This window comes from Lathamus discolor, chromosome 24 (assembly GCF_037157495.1).
Source record: "Lathamus discolor isolate bLatDis1 chromosome 24, bLatDis1.hap1, whole genome shotgun sequence".
NCBI classification, from domain to species: Eukaryota; Metazoa; Chordata; class Aves; order Psittaciformes; family Psittacidae; genus Lathamus; species Lathamus discolor.
Genome location: NC_088907.1, coordinates 2,871,977 through 2,887,175, shown reverse-complemented (window position 1 = coordinate 2,887,175; position 15,199 = coordinate 2,871,977). Strand labels below are relative to the sequence as shown.

At 62.4% G+C, this 15,199-nt stretch overlaps 3 protein-coding genes across 9 annotated transcripts; 1 reads left to right on the top strand and 2 right to left on the bottom strand.

Moving 5' to 3' along the window:
• Positions 1-7: 7 nt before the first annotated feature.
• On the bottom strand, positions 8-2,965 carry PRPF3 (pre-mRNA processing factor 3). 3 transcript variants are annotated; one of them, XM_065660060.1, is made up of 4 exons: positions 2,663-2,965; positions 1,721-1,955; positions 1,466-1,596; positions 8-330 (listed from the first exon to the last, which is right to left on the bottom strand). In XM_065660060.1, the coding sequence occupies exons 2-4, from the start codon at positions 1,938-1,940 to the stop codon at positions 310-312; spliced, it is 372 nt and encodes a 123-aa protein (XP_065516132.1). In that variant the 5' UTR covers positions 1,941-1,955; positions 2,663-2,965; the 3' UTR covers positions 8-309. The 3 variants fall into 3 exon arrangements, with proteins under 3 accessions (XP_065516132.1, XP_065516130.1, XP_065516131.1); XM_065660058.1 differs by lacking the exon at positions 8-330 and adding an exon at positions 608-1,276; XM_065660059.1 differs by lacking the exon at positions 8-330 and adding an exon at positions 608-1,276 and having other exon boundaries at positions 1,796-1,955.
• A 62-nt stretch (positions 2,966-3,027) lies between these two features.
• On the bottom strand, positions 3,028-5,485 carry MRPS21 (mitochondrial ribosomal protein S21). The gene is made up of 6 exons (XM_065660057.1): positions 5,219-5,485; positions 5,031-5,106; positions 4,181-4,259; positions 4,044-4,071; positions 3,341-3,620; positions 3,028-3,241 (listed from the first exon to the last, which is right to left on the bottom strand). Coding segments are annotated over exons 1-6 (645 nt in total). The 5' UTR covers positions 5,220-5,485; the 3' UTR covers positions 3,028-3,060.
• Positions 5,486-7,820: 2,335 nt separating this feature from the next.
• CA14 (carbonic anhydrase 14) lies at positions 7,821-15,107 on the top strand. Of its 5 annotated transcripts, none has more exons than XM_065660050.1 (11): positions 7,821-7,914; positions 8,054-8,074; positions 8,883-9,062; positions 9,145-9,287; positions 10,638-10,733; positions 12,163-12,229; positions 12,337-12,494; positions 13,635-13,761; positions 13,891-13,911; positions 14,765-14,849; positions 14,959-15,107. In XM_065660050.1, exons 1-11 carry the CDS (start codon positions 7,860-7,862, stop codon positions 15,035-15,037), a joined length of 1,032 nt encoding a protein of 343 aa, XP_065516122.1. In that variant the 5' UTR covers positions 7,821-7,859; the 3' UTR covers positions 15,038-15,107. The 5 variants fall into 5 exon arrangements, with proteins under 5 accessions (XP_065516122.1, XP_065516121.1, XP_065516125.1 ...); XM_065660049.1 differs by having other exon boundaries at positions 14,956-15,107; XM_065660053.1 differs by lacking the exon at positions 12,163-12,229.
• Positions 15,108-15,199: the final 92 nt, after the last annotated feature.

Here is a 15,199-nt window from a genome sequence, read left to right as displayed (position 1 = left end):
TTCTCCACGTTCCCTATGGACCCGCTCCGAGCTCTTCTCTTCTCCAGGCCCAACTCTTCCATCAAGAGCCTTCGGTGTCGGCATCCTCCCTGTCCCACCGGAGGCTGCATCCCCAGCCCGCTCAGCATCCCCCTCCACCCCGCATTGCAGCTCGCATCCGAGGCCCCCGCGGCACCGGTGGGCTCCAGCGGGATAAAGGGGCGCCGAAGGCCTGCGCTGGGCGGCCGCGGCCCGCTGTTGGGTGCGAAGAGGAGATACCGCCCGGTCGCCATGAGCCGCGCTTCCCTTCTTCGCTACAAGGCCGCTTCCTCAGGCACTTCGGGGCCAAACCTATGGGTTACAGAGAAAGGACTTGCCCAGAGTATAAAGGGGCGGAAGCGCGGCTTTTCCTTCCTGGAGCTTCCCAAAGGCGCTTGAACCCAAGAGGAATCCATCGCGGCCGTTCCAAGCTCTCCGGATGCAAAGCACAAAAAGGAGCTCTAAAACCCTGCCCTGGCGTTGGGGGTCCAGGAGAGCATCTGCGCCCGGAGCCGTGGATGCAGGGCTCGTTGGAAGACCGGGAATTGCGGCGAGGAAGAGGAGGATTGGAGGTAAGAGAAGATGGAGGTAAGAGATGAAGATGGAGCCGTTTGGTCCCAAGAGCCCTTTGGGGGCTCTTTGTGCATCCCGGGATGATCCCGGCTCCCCGAGGATAACACCGATGGAAAACAGGGAAGCAGCTTCCTTGGGAATGCGAAGTGGGAGCAGCGGAGGGCGGCCCCGGGTCGCCTCGGCTCCAATTCCAGAAGATGGGAAGCGAAGGCTTCCGGAGAAGAGAGGAAGGGAAAAGCGGTTGGGATGCGCAAGGCTTCCCCCCCACCACCATGGCAGGCGATGGATGGGGGGGAGCGCTCCTAAATCCCTGCTGGAATCAGGATCAGGGAATCCCGGCCTGGATTGGGGGGGAAGAGACCCTAAAGCTCATCCAATTCCATGGGCAGGAGGCTCCAAGCCCATTGGAATGGGAATGGGGGCCAGGAATGGGGCATCCAAACCTTCTCCTTCAACCCATCCCAACTCCTCAGCACCCTTCCATGGAGAAGCTTCCGCCTCAGAGCTCATCCCAACCGCCCCCCCCCATTGATTCCTGATGGAAAACCGGGAATGCTGAGCCACCGCGGAGCCGCGTCGGGAAGAGCCGTTGGGAAGAGCGCTGGGAGCATCGCATCCCAGGAAAAGCCCACGCTGCCGCCACAGAGGGGATGGGGAGGAAAGGAAAAGCTGAGCCAAGCGAAAACTGGGAAAGAAGCGAAGGAAAAGCACGGGACTGGGAAGGCTCCCCCATTTCCTCATGGAAAACCACTCCTGAACGCGGCGCGTTCCGAGCGGTACCCGTCGGGAAGAGGGAAGCGCGGCAGGGAAGCAGCAACGCCTCCGGGCCACCGATCCATAGGGAAAGGCAACGGAATCGATGGGGAATAATCACCTTCAGCTCCCGCTTGCGGGTCCGGTCGCTGTTGGCCTTGGAATGCCGGGAACTCCGCCCTTCTTCCACGGCTTCAAAGAGCTTGTCCACGAAGCGCAGCGTGGAATCGTCCAGGAAGGGTTTGAGGTGGTCTGGAAAAGAGCAGGAATTGGGCAAGGAAAAGGATGCGAACGCACCCAAGCAAACGGGAATGCTGCGGCCGGGAAGGGCCAAATCCAGCCCCCCCCCCCAGACGGGCCAAATCCTGCTTTTTACCGGCCCCAACCCCTCGGCTCCATCCCGCTTTCCTCCGCGCGTTCCAACGCCGCCCGTTGGGAGCGGGGCCCGTACCCGCTGCCTTCTTCTTGTCCATGCCCTTGCCCACGCAGTTGAGCGCGGCCGTGACCACGGTGGGCTCCGAGAAGCCCAGGACTCGCTTCACCGTCTTCTCGATCCAGGGCTTGAGCTCGTCCAGCTCCCGCTTGGACAGCGCCATGGCCGCCGCTCGCTCCTGTGCAGGAGGGGCCCGGGCCCGTCAGGCACCCACCGGGGGGGGGGTCCCCGTCCCCCCCCCCTCGCCCCCCGGCTCGAATCCCCTTGGGAAGCGCCACGGGATCCATGCGGGAAGCTCCGAGGTCCAGGACCCGCGCTCCCAGGGCGCTGCTCCCCCCCCGTCCCGGTCCCGACCCATTCCCGGTCCCATTGCCGGCCCCGGTCCCATTCCCATTCCAGGCCCGGTTCCCATTCCCGGTCCCGTTCCCGGTCCCGTTCCCGACCCCATTCCCGGTCGCATTCCTGGTCCCGGTCCCATTCCCATTCCAGGCCCGGTTCCCGTTCCCGGTCCCATTCCCGACCCATTCCCAGCCCCATTCCCAGTCCCGTTCCCTGCCCCGGTCCCGTTCCTGTTCCCGGTCCCAGCCCCATTCCCAACCCATTCCCGTTCCCATTCCCATTCCTGGTCCCGGTCCCATTGCCGGCCCCGGTCCCGTTCCCATTCCAGGCCCAGTTCCCGTTCCCGGTCCCGATTCCATTCCCATTCCCGTTCCTGTTCCTGGTCCCGGCCCCATTCCCGTTTCCATTCCCTGCCCCATTCCCGGTCCCGTTCCCGACCCCGTTCCCGGTCCCATTTCCAGCCCCGTTCCCGGCCCCGTTCCCCTTCCTGTTCCCTGCCCTATTCCCATTCCCGGCCCCATTCCCATTCCCGTTCCCGTTCCTCACCGGGCGCGGCCGGGCCCCGCTCGGCGGCCCCTGACGGCGACGGCACGTCGCGGCGGAACCGGAAATGACGGCGCGGCGCCTGCGCGCTGCGGGGGATGGCGGGAGAGCGGGGCGGGGCTCCGGGCGGAAGGACAAGGACGGAGCGTCCCCGGGGGGGGGGGGGGGGTGGGTGGTGGGCGTGGCCTATGCCGCGGGGTCGCGCGGTGATTGGCGGACGCCGAGGTGGGCGTGGCCTGTGTTGCAAGTAAGACCCCCCCCCACCCCCTCCCCGTGTGGGGGGGCGTGTCCTGCGCCTCCCCCCCGCCCACCCGGCTCCCTCAGCCAATCGCAGCTCCCCGCGGCGATGACGACAAGCGAAGGCGGCGGCAGGGAAGGAGGAGCCTTTATTGCGGCCGCCATTAGCAGCCGAGCCACGGGTCGAGCCGGTTGCTCCGCGCCAGGAACGCGATCTTGCGGCCCATCTCGGCGCCGTACACCCGCCGGCTCGCCTCGAAGGCCGAGCGCTGCCGCCGCCGGCACGGCTTCTCGTAGTAGCGCCCGCGCCGCACCGTGTCCACCAGCCCGTCCTGCGCCAGGAGCCTGCGGGGCGGAGGGGAGGCCTTAACGGCGGCTCCGCTTCACCGGGCCGGTGCTCGGCTGCTCCCGTTCACCCCCCCCCCTCCTTCCTCCGCCCCTCACCTATTGAGCACGCCGTACGCCGCCTCCACGTTGCCGTTCTGGACCATGACGGTGCGGCCCCAGAACCGGAGGTGATTCGCCATGGCCGCACCGGGGCTGGAGCGGTGGGGGCCGGGGGATGAACGGAAGATCCGCCCCCTCCACGTGACTTTCCTCCCTTCTCCACGTGACCTTCCCCCCCTACCACCACCACCACCACCACGTGACCGCCGTGGTTTCGCCCCGCTCACCGCGACGCAGCGGGAAGCGGAAGTGACGTCGCGAGGAGCGCTGGGCGGGGCTTATGAACGAGGGGGGGTAGGATAAAGGGGCGGGGCTTGTGCCGCTGGGAAAGGTCAGCGCTTAGCGGGCAGGTCACGGGGTCAGAGGTCACCGTTTGGGGTGCTGGCGGCGGGGGGGGGGAGGGGTTGGCCCTCCCCCCCTCCCCCCTTGCTTCCGGTGGGGGAGGGGCAGTGCGGTTACCCCACCCCCACAAGCACCACATGGGGGGGTCCTGCCCCTCCCCCCCCCCCCCAGGTCACAAAATCCGCGTTAAATGAGAAAATTCCCCCAAAAAAAGGCCAAAAATGGGAAATGGGGGGGGGGGGGGGGAGGGGGGGGTCACGCATCGGGGGTCGCGCTGCGGGGGGAGGGGCGGCGGCGGGGGGGAGGGGCCCGGTTTGGGGGTCACGTGGGGGAACCACACCCGGAGCATCCCCTCCACCTGCAGCAGCGTGGCCAGGTACCGGGCGCTGTGGGGTAAGGAGAGGGCACCAGTGAGGGGGGGAGGCGCCCCCTAGCGGGCGGGGGGTCCCCGCTCCCGTAGTGGGGCTATGGGGGGGGCTATGGGGCAGCGCTTACCCCATGTGGGGCTTCTGCAGGACCCCGATGATGCGGTGGAGCCGGTCCATGGCCAGGCTCTGCTGGAAGGTGCTGAGGCCTGGGGGGTCCAAAGGGGGTGAGGGGGGAAAAGGTGGGAAAAGGGGGAAAAAAGGGAGGAAATAGGGAAAAATCGGAGGAAATACGGAGAAAGGAAGGAGAAATGGGTAAAAAAGGGAGGAAAATGGGAAAAAAGGGAGGAAAAGGGGAAAAAAGGGAGGAAAGGGGGAGGAAAAGGAAGAAAAAGGGAGGGAAAAGAGAGGAAAAAGGGGAAAAGGGAGGAAATAGGGAAAAATTGGAGGAAATACGGAGAAAGAAAGGAGAAATGGGTAAAAAAGGGAGGAAAATGGGAAAAAAGGGGGAAAAGGGAGAGGGAAAGGGAGGGAAAAGGTGGAAAAAGGGAGGAAAAGGGGGGAAGGAAAAGGGTGGGGAAAAAAGGTGGGAAAAGGGAAGAAAAAGGGAAAAAAGAGGAAATAGGGAGGAAAAAGTGAGAAATAGGAAAAAAAAGGAGGAAAATGGGAAAAAAGGGAGGAGAAAGTAGGGAAAAGAAGCAGAAAGGGGGGAAAAGGGGAGGGAAAAGAGGAAAAAAGTGAGGAAAATGGGAAAAAAGGGGAGAGAAGGAGGGAAAAGAAGGTGAAAAGTCGGAAAGTGGGGGAAAAGGGGAGGGAAAACGGGCAAAAAGGGAGGAAAAAGGGGAAAAAAGGGGGAAAAAAGAGACCAAAGGGAGGAAAAGGGGGGAAGGAAAAGGGTGGGGGGAAAAGGGGGTAAAAGTGGGGGTAAAGGGGGGGGGAGGGGAAGGAAAAGGGGGGTGGGGCAGGGGGGGGGCACCCACCTCTGTGGAACCGCCCCCGCTGGAGCCCCTCGAGCAGCTCCTGCAGGGGCCGGATGAAGCCCCCGAGCTCCTGGCACTGGGAGGGGGCAGAGGCAGAGCTGGGGCCACAGCGGCCGGGGGGGGGGAGAGGCCCTGTGTGCCCCCCCCCCCCCCCCCCCCCCAGGTTGGTTTTCACCTCAAAAACTCACTTTTTGGGCAAAGACGCGATCGGCATCGCTGGGGGGGAGGGGCCCGCGGTTTCCCCCCCCTCTCCCTTTTCCGTGGCCGCTTCCCAGGGCACGGGGATGGGGGGGACCGGGGGGGGCCTCGTCCCGCCCCCCCCCCGGCGCTTGGAGCCGTGCTCAGGTGCGGGGGGGGGTCGCGACGGGGCCGCCCCCCTCGGCCTCGCTCTCGGAGCTGCGGGAGCCGCAGGAGCAGGTGCGGGGGGGGGGGGGGGTTCCATGGGGGGGGGGGGAGGGGGGGGTTCAGTTCCGTGGGGACGAGGCTGCGGGGGGGGGGGGGGGGGAGGGAAAAAAGAGGGGAAAAAGGGGGAATTTGGGTCATTGCGAACTTGGATCCCCCCCCCCCAATGGGACCCCAATAACAGGGACCCCCCCCCCCCCCCCAATTGCACCCCCCGGTACCGGGACCTTCGCCCCCTCCCCCCCCCCCCCCCCGGTTCCCCTGTCCTGCTGCAGGCACCGGTATCCCTATCCCTGTATCCCTGTCCCGGTATCGCCATCCCAGTACCGGTATTGCTATCCCGGTACCGGTATCCCTGTCCCTGTATCCCTGTCCCGGTATCGCCATCCCTGTATCCCGGTGCCCTTATCCCTGTATTGCTATCCCGGTACCGGTATCCCTATCCCGGTATCGCCATCCCAGTACCGGTAGCGTTATCCCGGTGCCCCTATCCCGGTCCTGATGTCCTTAGCCCGGTACCACTATCCCTGTATCTCGGCACCGGTGTCCCTGTCCCGGTACCAGTACTGATCTCCAGCTGCCGGTATGGGTATCCCAGTGCCGGTAGCGCTATCCCGGTGCCCCCATTCCCTGTATCCCTATCCCGGTCCCGGTATCCCTATCCCAGTATCGCTCTCCCAGTACCGGTAGCGCTATCCCGATCCCGGTATCCCGATCCCGGTGCCCGTATCCTAGTATCGCTATCCCTGTATCCCGGTATCCCTATCCCTGTATCCCTATCCCAGTATTGCTCTCCCAGTACCAGTATCCCTATCCCAGTGCCAGTATCCAGATCCCGGTGCCCGTATCCCGGTACCTGTATCCGCGTATCCCAGTATCGCTATCCCTGTATCCCGGTACCTGTACCCCTGTATCCCGGTATCGCTATCCCCTGTATCCCGGTACCTGTATCCCCGTATCCCAGTACCTGTATCCCTGTATCCCCGTATCCCGGTACCTGTATCCCTGTATTCCGGTATCGCTATCCCCGTATCCTGGTACCTGTATCCCTGTATCCCTGTACCCCGGTACCTATATCCCTGTATCCAGGTACCGCTATCCACGTATCCCGGTACCCCTATCCCTGTATCCCTGTATCCCCGTATCCCGGTACCCCTATCCCTGTATCCCGGTACCTGTATCCCTGTATCCCGGTACCTGTATCCCTGTATCCCGGTATCCCTATCCCTGTATCCCGGTACCTGTATCCCGGTACCTGTATCCCTGTATCCCCGTATCCCGGTACCTGTATCCTGGTACCCCTATCCCCGTATCCCGGTACCTGTATCCCCGTATCCCGGTACCTGTATCCCTGTATCCCCGTATCCCGGTACCTGTATCCCTGTATCCCGGTACCTGTATCCCCGTATCCCGGTACCTGTATCCCTGTATCCCGGTACCTGTATCCCTGTATCCGGTACCCCTATCCCCGTATCCCGGTACCTGTATCCCTGTATCCCGGTACCTGTATCCCCGTATCCCGGTACCTGTATCCCTGTATCCCGGTACCTGTATCCCTGTATCCCGGTACCCCTATCCCCGTATCCCGGTACCTGTATCCCTGTATCCCGGTATCCCTATCCCCGTATCCCGGTACCTGTATCCCTGTATCCCGGTGCGCGTTTCCCGATCTCGTTGTTCCCGTCCCGGTCCCACCCGGCTTGCGCCGGCCCCACGCGGACACGTGCGCGGCCGCACGTGCCTCCCGCTGCGCCCCGCCCACCCCGTTCGCCCATTGGCTCCCGCACCCCAGTAACGGGCGGGGCCTCAGCGCCGCGCCACGCCCCCTCGCTCCTGCTTGGCCGGCGCTGCCCAATGCCGAGCCGCCCCGCAGCTGATTGGTCGGAGGAGGTGGGGCGGCGGCCACGCCCCTCCATGTGGCGACACAGGCTCCGCGCTGGGGGTCTTTGACTCCGCCCCCTTTCCCCTCCCCGCTGCCTCCCACCAATGGGCGGCGACTTTGCCGTCACGTCACGGCCAATAGGGACGGAGGGGTGGGGCGGAACCACATTACATAATAAAGAGGGGGCGGGAGGGCGCGCGGGCCAGCACGTGGGGGGAGGAGTGTACCCTTGTGACGTCAGCGAGAAGGGCCGTGGTTATGGACAAGGGGCGTGGCTTATAAAATGGGCGTGGCTGGACAACGGGGGCGGGGCGAGGGGAGCCAGGGCAGGGCCCCCCCCCCCCCACGTCCCCAGCCCCCATGACCCCCCCAACCCCCCCCTTTCCCCCATCCCCCTCCCCAATTCCCCCCATGCCCCCACCCCCCCCCCCGCCCTGGGGGTTGGGGGATGGACCCCCCCCGCCCCCCCCTTCCCCCCCCCCCCTTTTCCCCCCCCCCGGGGGTATTTAAGCCGGGTCCCGCTGCCCCCCGGCCCCCCCCCCGCCATGCTGCCGGTGCTGCTGCTGCTGCTGGGGGCCCCGGCCCCTGCCCTGCCCGCCGGTGAGTGCCCCCCCCCCCCCGGTCACCCCAATGCAGGGACCCCCCCTTTGGGACCCCAGGAATGGGTTTGTTGGGGGGGGGGGGGGGCTCATCTCAAAGCCCCCCCCCCCCAACGTCTCTGCTTCCCCCCCCCCCACAGGTCCCCATTGGGCGTATGAGGGTGAGTGGGGCCCACACCAGCACCCCCAAATTGGGGGGGGGGGGATATATGGATGGGTGCACCCCCCAAAGCCCCCAACCCTGTTCCAATAGAGCTGCGTGCCCATAACCCCCCCTTTCCCCTGGGTGCCCCCCACTCAGAGGCAGATGAATGGGTGCCCCCCATATGTGTGTGTGTCCCCCCCCGACTTCTTTGGGTCCCCCCCACTCAGATGTAGATGAATGGGTGCCCCCCATATGTGCGTCCCCCCCCCTCGACTTCTTCGGGTCCCCCCCACTCAGATGTAGATGAATGGGTGCCCCCCATATGTGTGTGTGCCCCCCCCGACTTCTTTGGGTCCCCCCACTCAGATGTAGATGAATGGGTGCCCCCCATATGTGTGTCCCCCCTCGACTTCTTTGGGTCCCCCCACTCAGATGTAGATGAATGGGTGCCCCCCATATGTGTCCGTCCCCCCCCTCGACTTCTTTGGGTCCCCCCCAAACGGGAGGTGGGTGCTTGGGTCCCCCCCCCCCCGGTCCCCCCCGTGCTCCAATGCTCCCATTGTGCTCCCTTACATAAAGCTCCATCCCCGCTGCCAAATCCAATTAGGATCCGATCCCGGTTAAGCCCCATCCCATTGGAGACCCCGTGGGTGCCCCCCCCCCCCCTCCCTTTGTCCCCGCTCCCCGAGCCGGAAAACCCGTCCCGAAAGGATTAAGGAGAACATTGGGAATATCCCGGCCCCGCTCAACACGGGGTCAAGCGGGGGCATTCCCGACGTGAGGAATACCGGGATAACCCCCCCCCCCCTCCGTACCATGCGCAGGTCCCCACGGGCAGCACCATTGGCCCGAGGGGTACCCGGCGTGCGGGGGCCGGGCTCAGTCCCCCATCGACATCCGGATAACGGGGGTGGAACCGGACCCTTCGCTGCCCCCGATCCACCCCGAGGGCTACGAGAGCCCCGGGGCCTCGCTCCTGCCGCTGAGCAACAACGGGCACACGGGTAAGGGGGGGACCGGGATTGAGGGGGGGGGGGGGGGGTCCGGTGTCGGCGGTGCCGTGAGCCCCGTCCCGGGTCCCCGCAGCGGTGCTGGAGCTGCCGCGGTCGCTGCGGTTGCGGGGGCTCCCCCGGAGCTTCGCCGCGGAGCAGCTGCACTTCCATTGGGGAGCGGCGGGGGGCAGCGGAGGGGCCGAGCATCTGGTGGAGGGGCACAGGGCGGCGGCGGAGGTACCGGGGCGGGGGGGGAATGGGATGGGGATGGGGGGGGAATGAGGTGGGAAATGGGATGGGAATGGGGAATGGGATGGGAATGGGGGGGAATGGGGAATAGGGAATGGGAATGGGGGGGAATGGGAATGGGGTGGGAAACGGGGTGGGAATGGGGTCGGAAATGGGATGGGGATGGGGAATAGGGAATGGGAATGGGGGGGAATGGGGAATGGGGTGGGAATGAGGTGGGAAACGGGATGCGAATGGGGAATGGGATGGGAAATGGGAATGGGAACGGGGTGGGAATGGGGTGGGAACAGGAATGAGGTGGGAAACGGAATGGGAATGGGGAATGGGAATGGGGGGGAATGGGAATAAGGTGGGAAACGGGGTGGGAATGGGGAATGGGGTGGGAAATGGGGAATGGGAATGGGGTGGGAATGGGGAGGGAAATGGGGTGGAATGGGGAGGGGAATGGGGGGGGAATGGGGAATAGGGAATGGGGGGGGAATGGGATGGGGAATGGGGCGGGAATAAGGTGGGAAATGGGATGTGAATGGGGTGGGAATGGGAATAAGGTGGAAAACAGGATGGGAATGGGGAATGGGAATGGGGAATGGGGGGGGAAATGGGGTGGGAAACGGGGTGGGAATGGGGAATGGGGAATGGGGTGGGAAATGGGAATGGGGGGGGAATGGGGAATGGGGTGGGAATAAGGTGGGAAAGGGGATGGGAATGGGGAATGGGATGGGGAATGGAATGGGTGGGAATGGGGATGGGAATGAGGTGGGAAACAGGACGGGAATGGGAAAGGAACAGGAATGAGGTGGGAAATCACATGGGAATGGGATAGGAATGAGGTGGGAAACAGAGTGGGAATGGAAAAGGAATAGGAATGAGGTCAGAAATGGATGAGAATGGGATAGGGGATGGGAATGGGAAATGGGTTGGGAATAAGGTGGGAAATGGAATGGGAAAGGGATAGGAATGAGGTTGGAAATGGGATAGAAATGGGAAATGGGATGGGAATGGGAAATGGGGTGGGAATGGAAAAGGAATAGGAATGAAGTCAGAAATAGGATGGGAGTGGGATATGGAATGGGAAATGGGATGGAAATGGGAAATGGGTTGGGAATAAAGTGGAAAATGGAATGGGAAAGGGATAGGAATGAGGTGAGACATGGGATGAGAATAGGAAATGGGATGGGAATGGGGTGGGAAACGGGTAGGAAACAGGGCTGGGGCTTGGAAACGGGTGCAGGAATGCGGCTGGGCTCGGGAATGGGGTCCAGAAGGGAAGGGGGTGATGGGGGGGGGGGGGGGGGCTGTGTCTATGGGGGGGTCCCTGCTCTGCCCCCCCCTCCCCAGATGCACGTGGTGCACTACGATGCCGAGCGCTATGGCAACGCCAGCGAGGCGCAGCACCACAGCGGGGGCCTGGCTGTGCTGGGGGTGCTGCTGGAGGTACCGACCCCCCCGAACAGCCCGGAACACCCAAAACCACCCCAAAAAACACCCAAAACCACCCCAAAAAAAACACCCAAAACCACCCCAAAAAAACACCCAAAACACCCCGAAACACCCAAAACCACCCCGAAACACCCAAAACCACCCCAAAAAATCACCCAAAACACCCCGAAACACCCAAAACCACCCAAAAAAAACACCCAAAACACCCCGAAACACCCAAAACCACCCCAAAAAAACACCCAAAACCACCCCGAAACACCCAAAACCACCCCAAACCACCCCGAAACACCCAAAACCACCCCAAAACACCCCGAAACACCCAAAACCACCCCAAAAAAACACCCAAAACCACCCCGAAACACCCAAAAACCACCCCAAAAAAACACCCAAAACCACCCCGAAACACCCAAAACCACCCCAAACCACCCCGAAACACCCAAAACCACCCCAAAAAATCACCCAAAACACCCCGAAACACCCAAAACCACCCAAAAAAAACACCCAAAACACCCCGAAACACCCAAAACCACCCCAAACCACCCCGAAACACCCAAAACCACCCCAAAAAATCACCCAAAACACCCAAAACCACCCCAAAACACCCCGAAACACCCAAAACCACCCCCAAAAAACACCCAAAACCACCCCGAAACACCCAAAACCACCCCAAACCACCCCGAAACACCCAAAACCACCCCAAAACACCCCGAAACACCCAAAACCACCCCAAAAAAACACCCAAAACCCACCCCGAAACACCCAAAACCACCCCGAAACACCCCAAAAAACTGTCCCAAACCACCCCAAAACCTCTCCAAAACATCCCCAAAACACCCCAAAAATCCCTCCCAAATCCTCTCCGAAACACCCCCAAACCCCTCCCAAATCACCCCAAAATCTCCCCCAAACCCCCCAAAACCACCCCAACCCCCTCCCCAAACCATCCCAGAACACCCCAAAACCCCCCCCAAACCTCCCCACCCCCCCAAATCACCCCAAAACCTCCCCAAAATCTCCCCCAAACCCCCAAAACACCCCAAAAACCCCCTCCCTAAACCATCCTAGAACACCCCCAAACCCCCCCAAATCACCCCAAAACCCCTCCCAACCCCCCCAAAACCTTCCCAAACCCCCCCAAATCACCCCAAAACCTTCCCAACCCCCCCAAAACCTTCCCAAACCCCCCTAAATCACCCCAAAACCTCCCCAAACCCCCCCAAACCCCCTCCCCAAACCATCCTAGAACACCCCAAAACCCCCCCAAAACCTTCCCAACCCCCCCAAATCACCCCCAAAACCCCCTCCCCAAACCATCCTAGAACCCCCCCAACCCCCCCAAAATCCCCCCAAAATCTCCCCCCAACCCCACCCAAATCCCCTCCCAACCCCCCCCCCCTTTGACACCCCCCTTGCCCCCCCCCAGGTGGGTGCTGCCCCCCACCCTGCCTACGCCAACATCCTGAGGCACCTCGGCAGCATCCGCTATGCTGGTGAGCGAGCAGGGAGCTGCTGATGGAGAAAGGGAAGGGGGGGGGGGGGACACCCCCAAATTCCTCCCCCCCCCCCCCCAACCTGTTGCCCCCCCCCCCCCCCCCAGGGCAGAGGACGTCCATCCCCCCCTTCAGCATCCGGGCCCTGCTGCCCCCCCGCCTGGATCTCTACTATCGCTACAACGGCTCCCTCACCACCCCCCCCTGCTTCCAGAGCGTGCTCTGGACCCTGCTCCGGGAGCCCGTCCGCATCAGCCAGGCCCAGGTTAAGGGGGAAAAGCCCCTTGGATGGGGGGGGGGGGGGGGGGCACACACACACAAAGATCCAACCCCCCCCCCCCACCATATTCCATGTGTCCCCCCCACCTCGTATTCAATGCACCCCCATATTCCATGTCCCCTTCCCATGTTCCCTTTCCCCTCCATATTCCATGTCCCCCCCATATTCATTGCCCCCCATATTCCATGTGTCCCCCCCATATCCATGTCCCCCCCATATTCCATGTGTCGTCCCCCCATATTTGATGCACCCCCATATTCTATGTCCTCTTCCCATATTCCATGTCCCCCCCCCATATTCCCTTTCCTCCCCATATTCCATGTCCCCCCATATTCATGTCCCCCCCCCATATCCCATGTCCCCTCCCATATTCCATGTGTCCCCCCCATATTCCATGTGTCCCCATATCCCATCCAATATTCCATGTGTCCCCCCATATCCATGTCCCCCCCATATTCCATGATCCCCCCATATTCCATGTGTACCCATATTCCATGTCCCCCCTCCCATATTCCATGCCCCCCCATATTCCCTTTCCCCATTTTCCATGTGTCCTCCCCCATATTCCCTGTCCCCCCTTATTCCATGTGTCCCCCCCATAATCCATGCTTCTCCCCCATATTCCATGTTTCCTCCCCATATTCCATGTGTCCCCCCCATATTCCATGCTTCCCCCCCATATTCCATGTGTCCCCCCCGTATTCCCTGTCCCCCCCCATCCCATGTGTCCCCCCCATATCCATGTCCCCCCCATATTCCATGTTTCCCCCCCACATACCCCATGTCCCCCCCATATCCCATGTGTCCCCCCCATTCCATGTCCCCACCCATATCCCATGTGTCCCCCCCATTCCATGTCCCCCCCCATATCCCATGTGTCCCCCCCATTCCATGTCCCCCCCCATTCCATGTCCCCCCCCATTCCATGTCCCCCCCATTCCATGTCCCCCCCATATCCCATTGTCCCCCCCATTCCATGTCCCCCCCCATTCCATGTCCCCCCCATTCCATGTCCCCCCCATTCCATGTCCCCCCCCATTCCATGTCCCCCCCATTCCATGTCCCCCCCCATATCCCATGTGTCCCCCCCCATTCCATGTCCCCCCCATTCCATGTCCATTCCAGCTGGAGCAGCTCCAGGGAACTCTTTATAGCACGGAAGCATCCGAGGCCGAGCCCCAGCTCCTGGAGGGCAACTTCCGGGGGCCCCAAGAGCTCAACCAGCGCCGGGTGCTCGCCTCCTCCCCCAAGGGTAAGGATGGGACCCGGGGGGGGTGAACAGGACCCCCCCACCCCCCCGTACCCCCCAAATAGCTCCTGGAGACCCCCCCCCCCCTTGGGTGCAAGGCCCCGGTGCTGAGCCCTGGCTCTTCTCTTGCAGCACCTGAGGGGTATTCAACAGGTAGGGATGGGATGGATGGGATGGGATGGGATGGGGTGGGATGGGATGGATGGGATGAGATGGGATGGGGTGGATGGGATGGGATGGATGGGATGGGATGGATGGGATGGGATGGGGTGGGATGGGATGGATGGGATGAGTTGGGTGGATGGGATGAGATGGGATGGATGGGATGAGATGGATGGGATGGATGGGATGAGATGGGATGGATGGATGGGATGAGAAAGGGTGAGATGCGATGGATGGGATGGGGATGGGATGGATGGGATGGGATGGATGGGATGGGATGGGCTGGATGGGATGAGATGGGATGAATGGGATGAGAAAGGGTGAGATGTGATGGATGGGATGGGAATGAGATGGATGGGATGAGATGGGATAGATGGGATGGGTTGAGAGGTGATGGATGGGATTGGATGGGATAAGATGGGATGAGATGGGATAGGATGGGATGAGATGAGCTGGATGTGATGAGATGGGATAGGGATGGGCTGGATGGGATGAGATGGGATGAATGGGATGCTGGGCTGGGCTGAGATGGGATAAGATGCAACGGATGAGATGGATGGGATGAGATGGGGATGGGATGGATGGATGAGATGGGCTGGGATGAGATGGGATGCAATGGATGGGATGAGATGGGGGGGATGGGATAAGATGGGATGAGATGGGATGGGGATGGGCTGGGCTGGGGTGAGATGGGATAAGATGCAATGGATGAGATGGATGGGATGAGATGGGCTGGGATGAGATGTGTTCGATGGGATGCAATGGATGGGATAAGATGGGATGAGATGGGATGGATGGGATGGGGGGGGTGGGATTTGGGGTTCACCCCAACGATGTCCCCAAGGTGAAGGCATCGCCATCATCATCGGCGCCCTGGGCAGCTGCATTGGCCTCTTCCTCAGCATCCACTTGGTGGGCAAGAGGATGCGGTGAGAGGCTCTGGTCCCCCCCCCCCATCACCAGGACCCCCCCCTCCCCAAAAAGAACTGGCTCAGGATCACCTCAACTCCTTTTTGCCCCCCCCCCCCCCAAAAGCAGCATGAGGAGGACCCAGGAGCAGGACATCGTGTTCAAAGCCTCCTCCCGTCGTGGCCCCCCCAACCACAGCCACCCCTGAACCCCCCCGGGGGGGCTCTCAGTGACCCCCCCCCATGGTGTGACAGAAATAAAGCCCCTTCTCCCCCCCCCCACAATGGCTTTTTGATGGGGGGGGGAATGGGGCTGGGATCAGTACTTGGACACCCAGGTGTGTCCCCCCCCGCTTTGAAGTGGAAGCAGA

Coding starts and splice junctions, on each gene's coding strand:
- PRPF3 (XM_065660058.1), bottom strand. CDS start 1,940: ATGGCGCTGTCCAAGCGGGAGCTGGACGAGCTCAAGCCCTGGATCGAG. Junction 1,597..1,720: donor GAGCCGAGGGGTTGGGGCCG/GTAAAAAGCAGG, acceptor GCTCTTTTCCAG/ACCACCTCAAACCCTTCCTG. Junction 1,277..1,465: donor CCCGCAAGCGGGAGCTGAAG/GTGATTATTCCC, acceptor CTTCTTTCCCAG/TTTTCGCTTGGCTCAGCTTT.
- MRPS21 (XM_065660057.1), bottom strand. Junction 4,260..5,030: donor GCGGGGGCGGTTCCACAGAG/GTGGGTGCCCCC, acceptor TGGACCCCCCAG/GCCTCAGCACCTTCCAGCAG. Junction 4,072..4,180: donor CTGCAGAAGCCCCACATGGG/GTAAGCGCTGCC, acceptor CTTACCCCACAG/CGCCCGGTACCTGGCCACGC.
- CA14 (XM_065660049.1), top strand. CDS start 7,860: ATGCTGCCGGTGCTGCTGCTGCTGCTGGGGGCCCCGGCCCCTGCCCTG. Junction 10,734..12,162: donor TGCTGGGGGTGCTGCTGGAG/GTACCGACCCCC, acceptor GCCCCCCCCCAG/GTGGGTGCTGCCCCCCACCC. Junction 13,912..14,764: donor ACCTGAGGGGTATTCAACAG/GTAGGGATGGGA, acceptor GATGTCCCCAAG/GTGAAGGCATCGCCATCATC.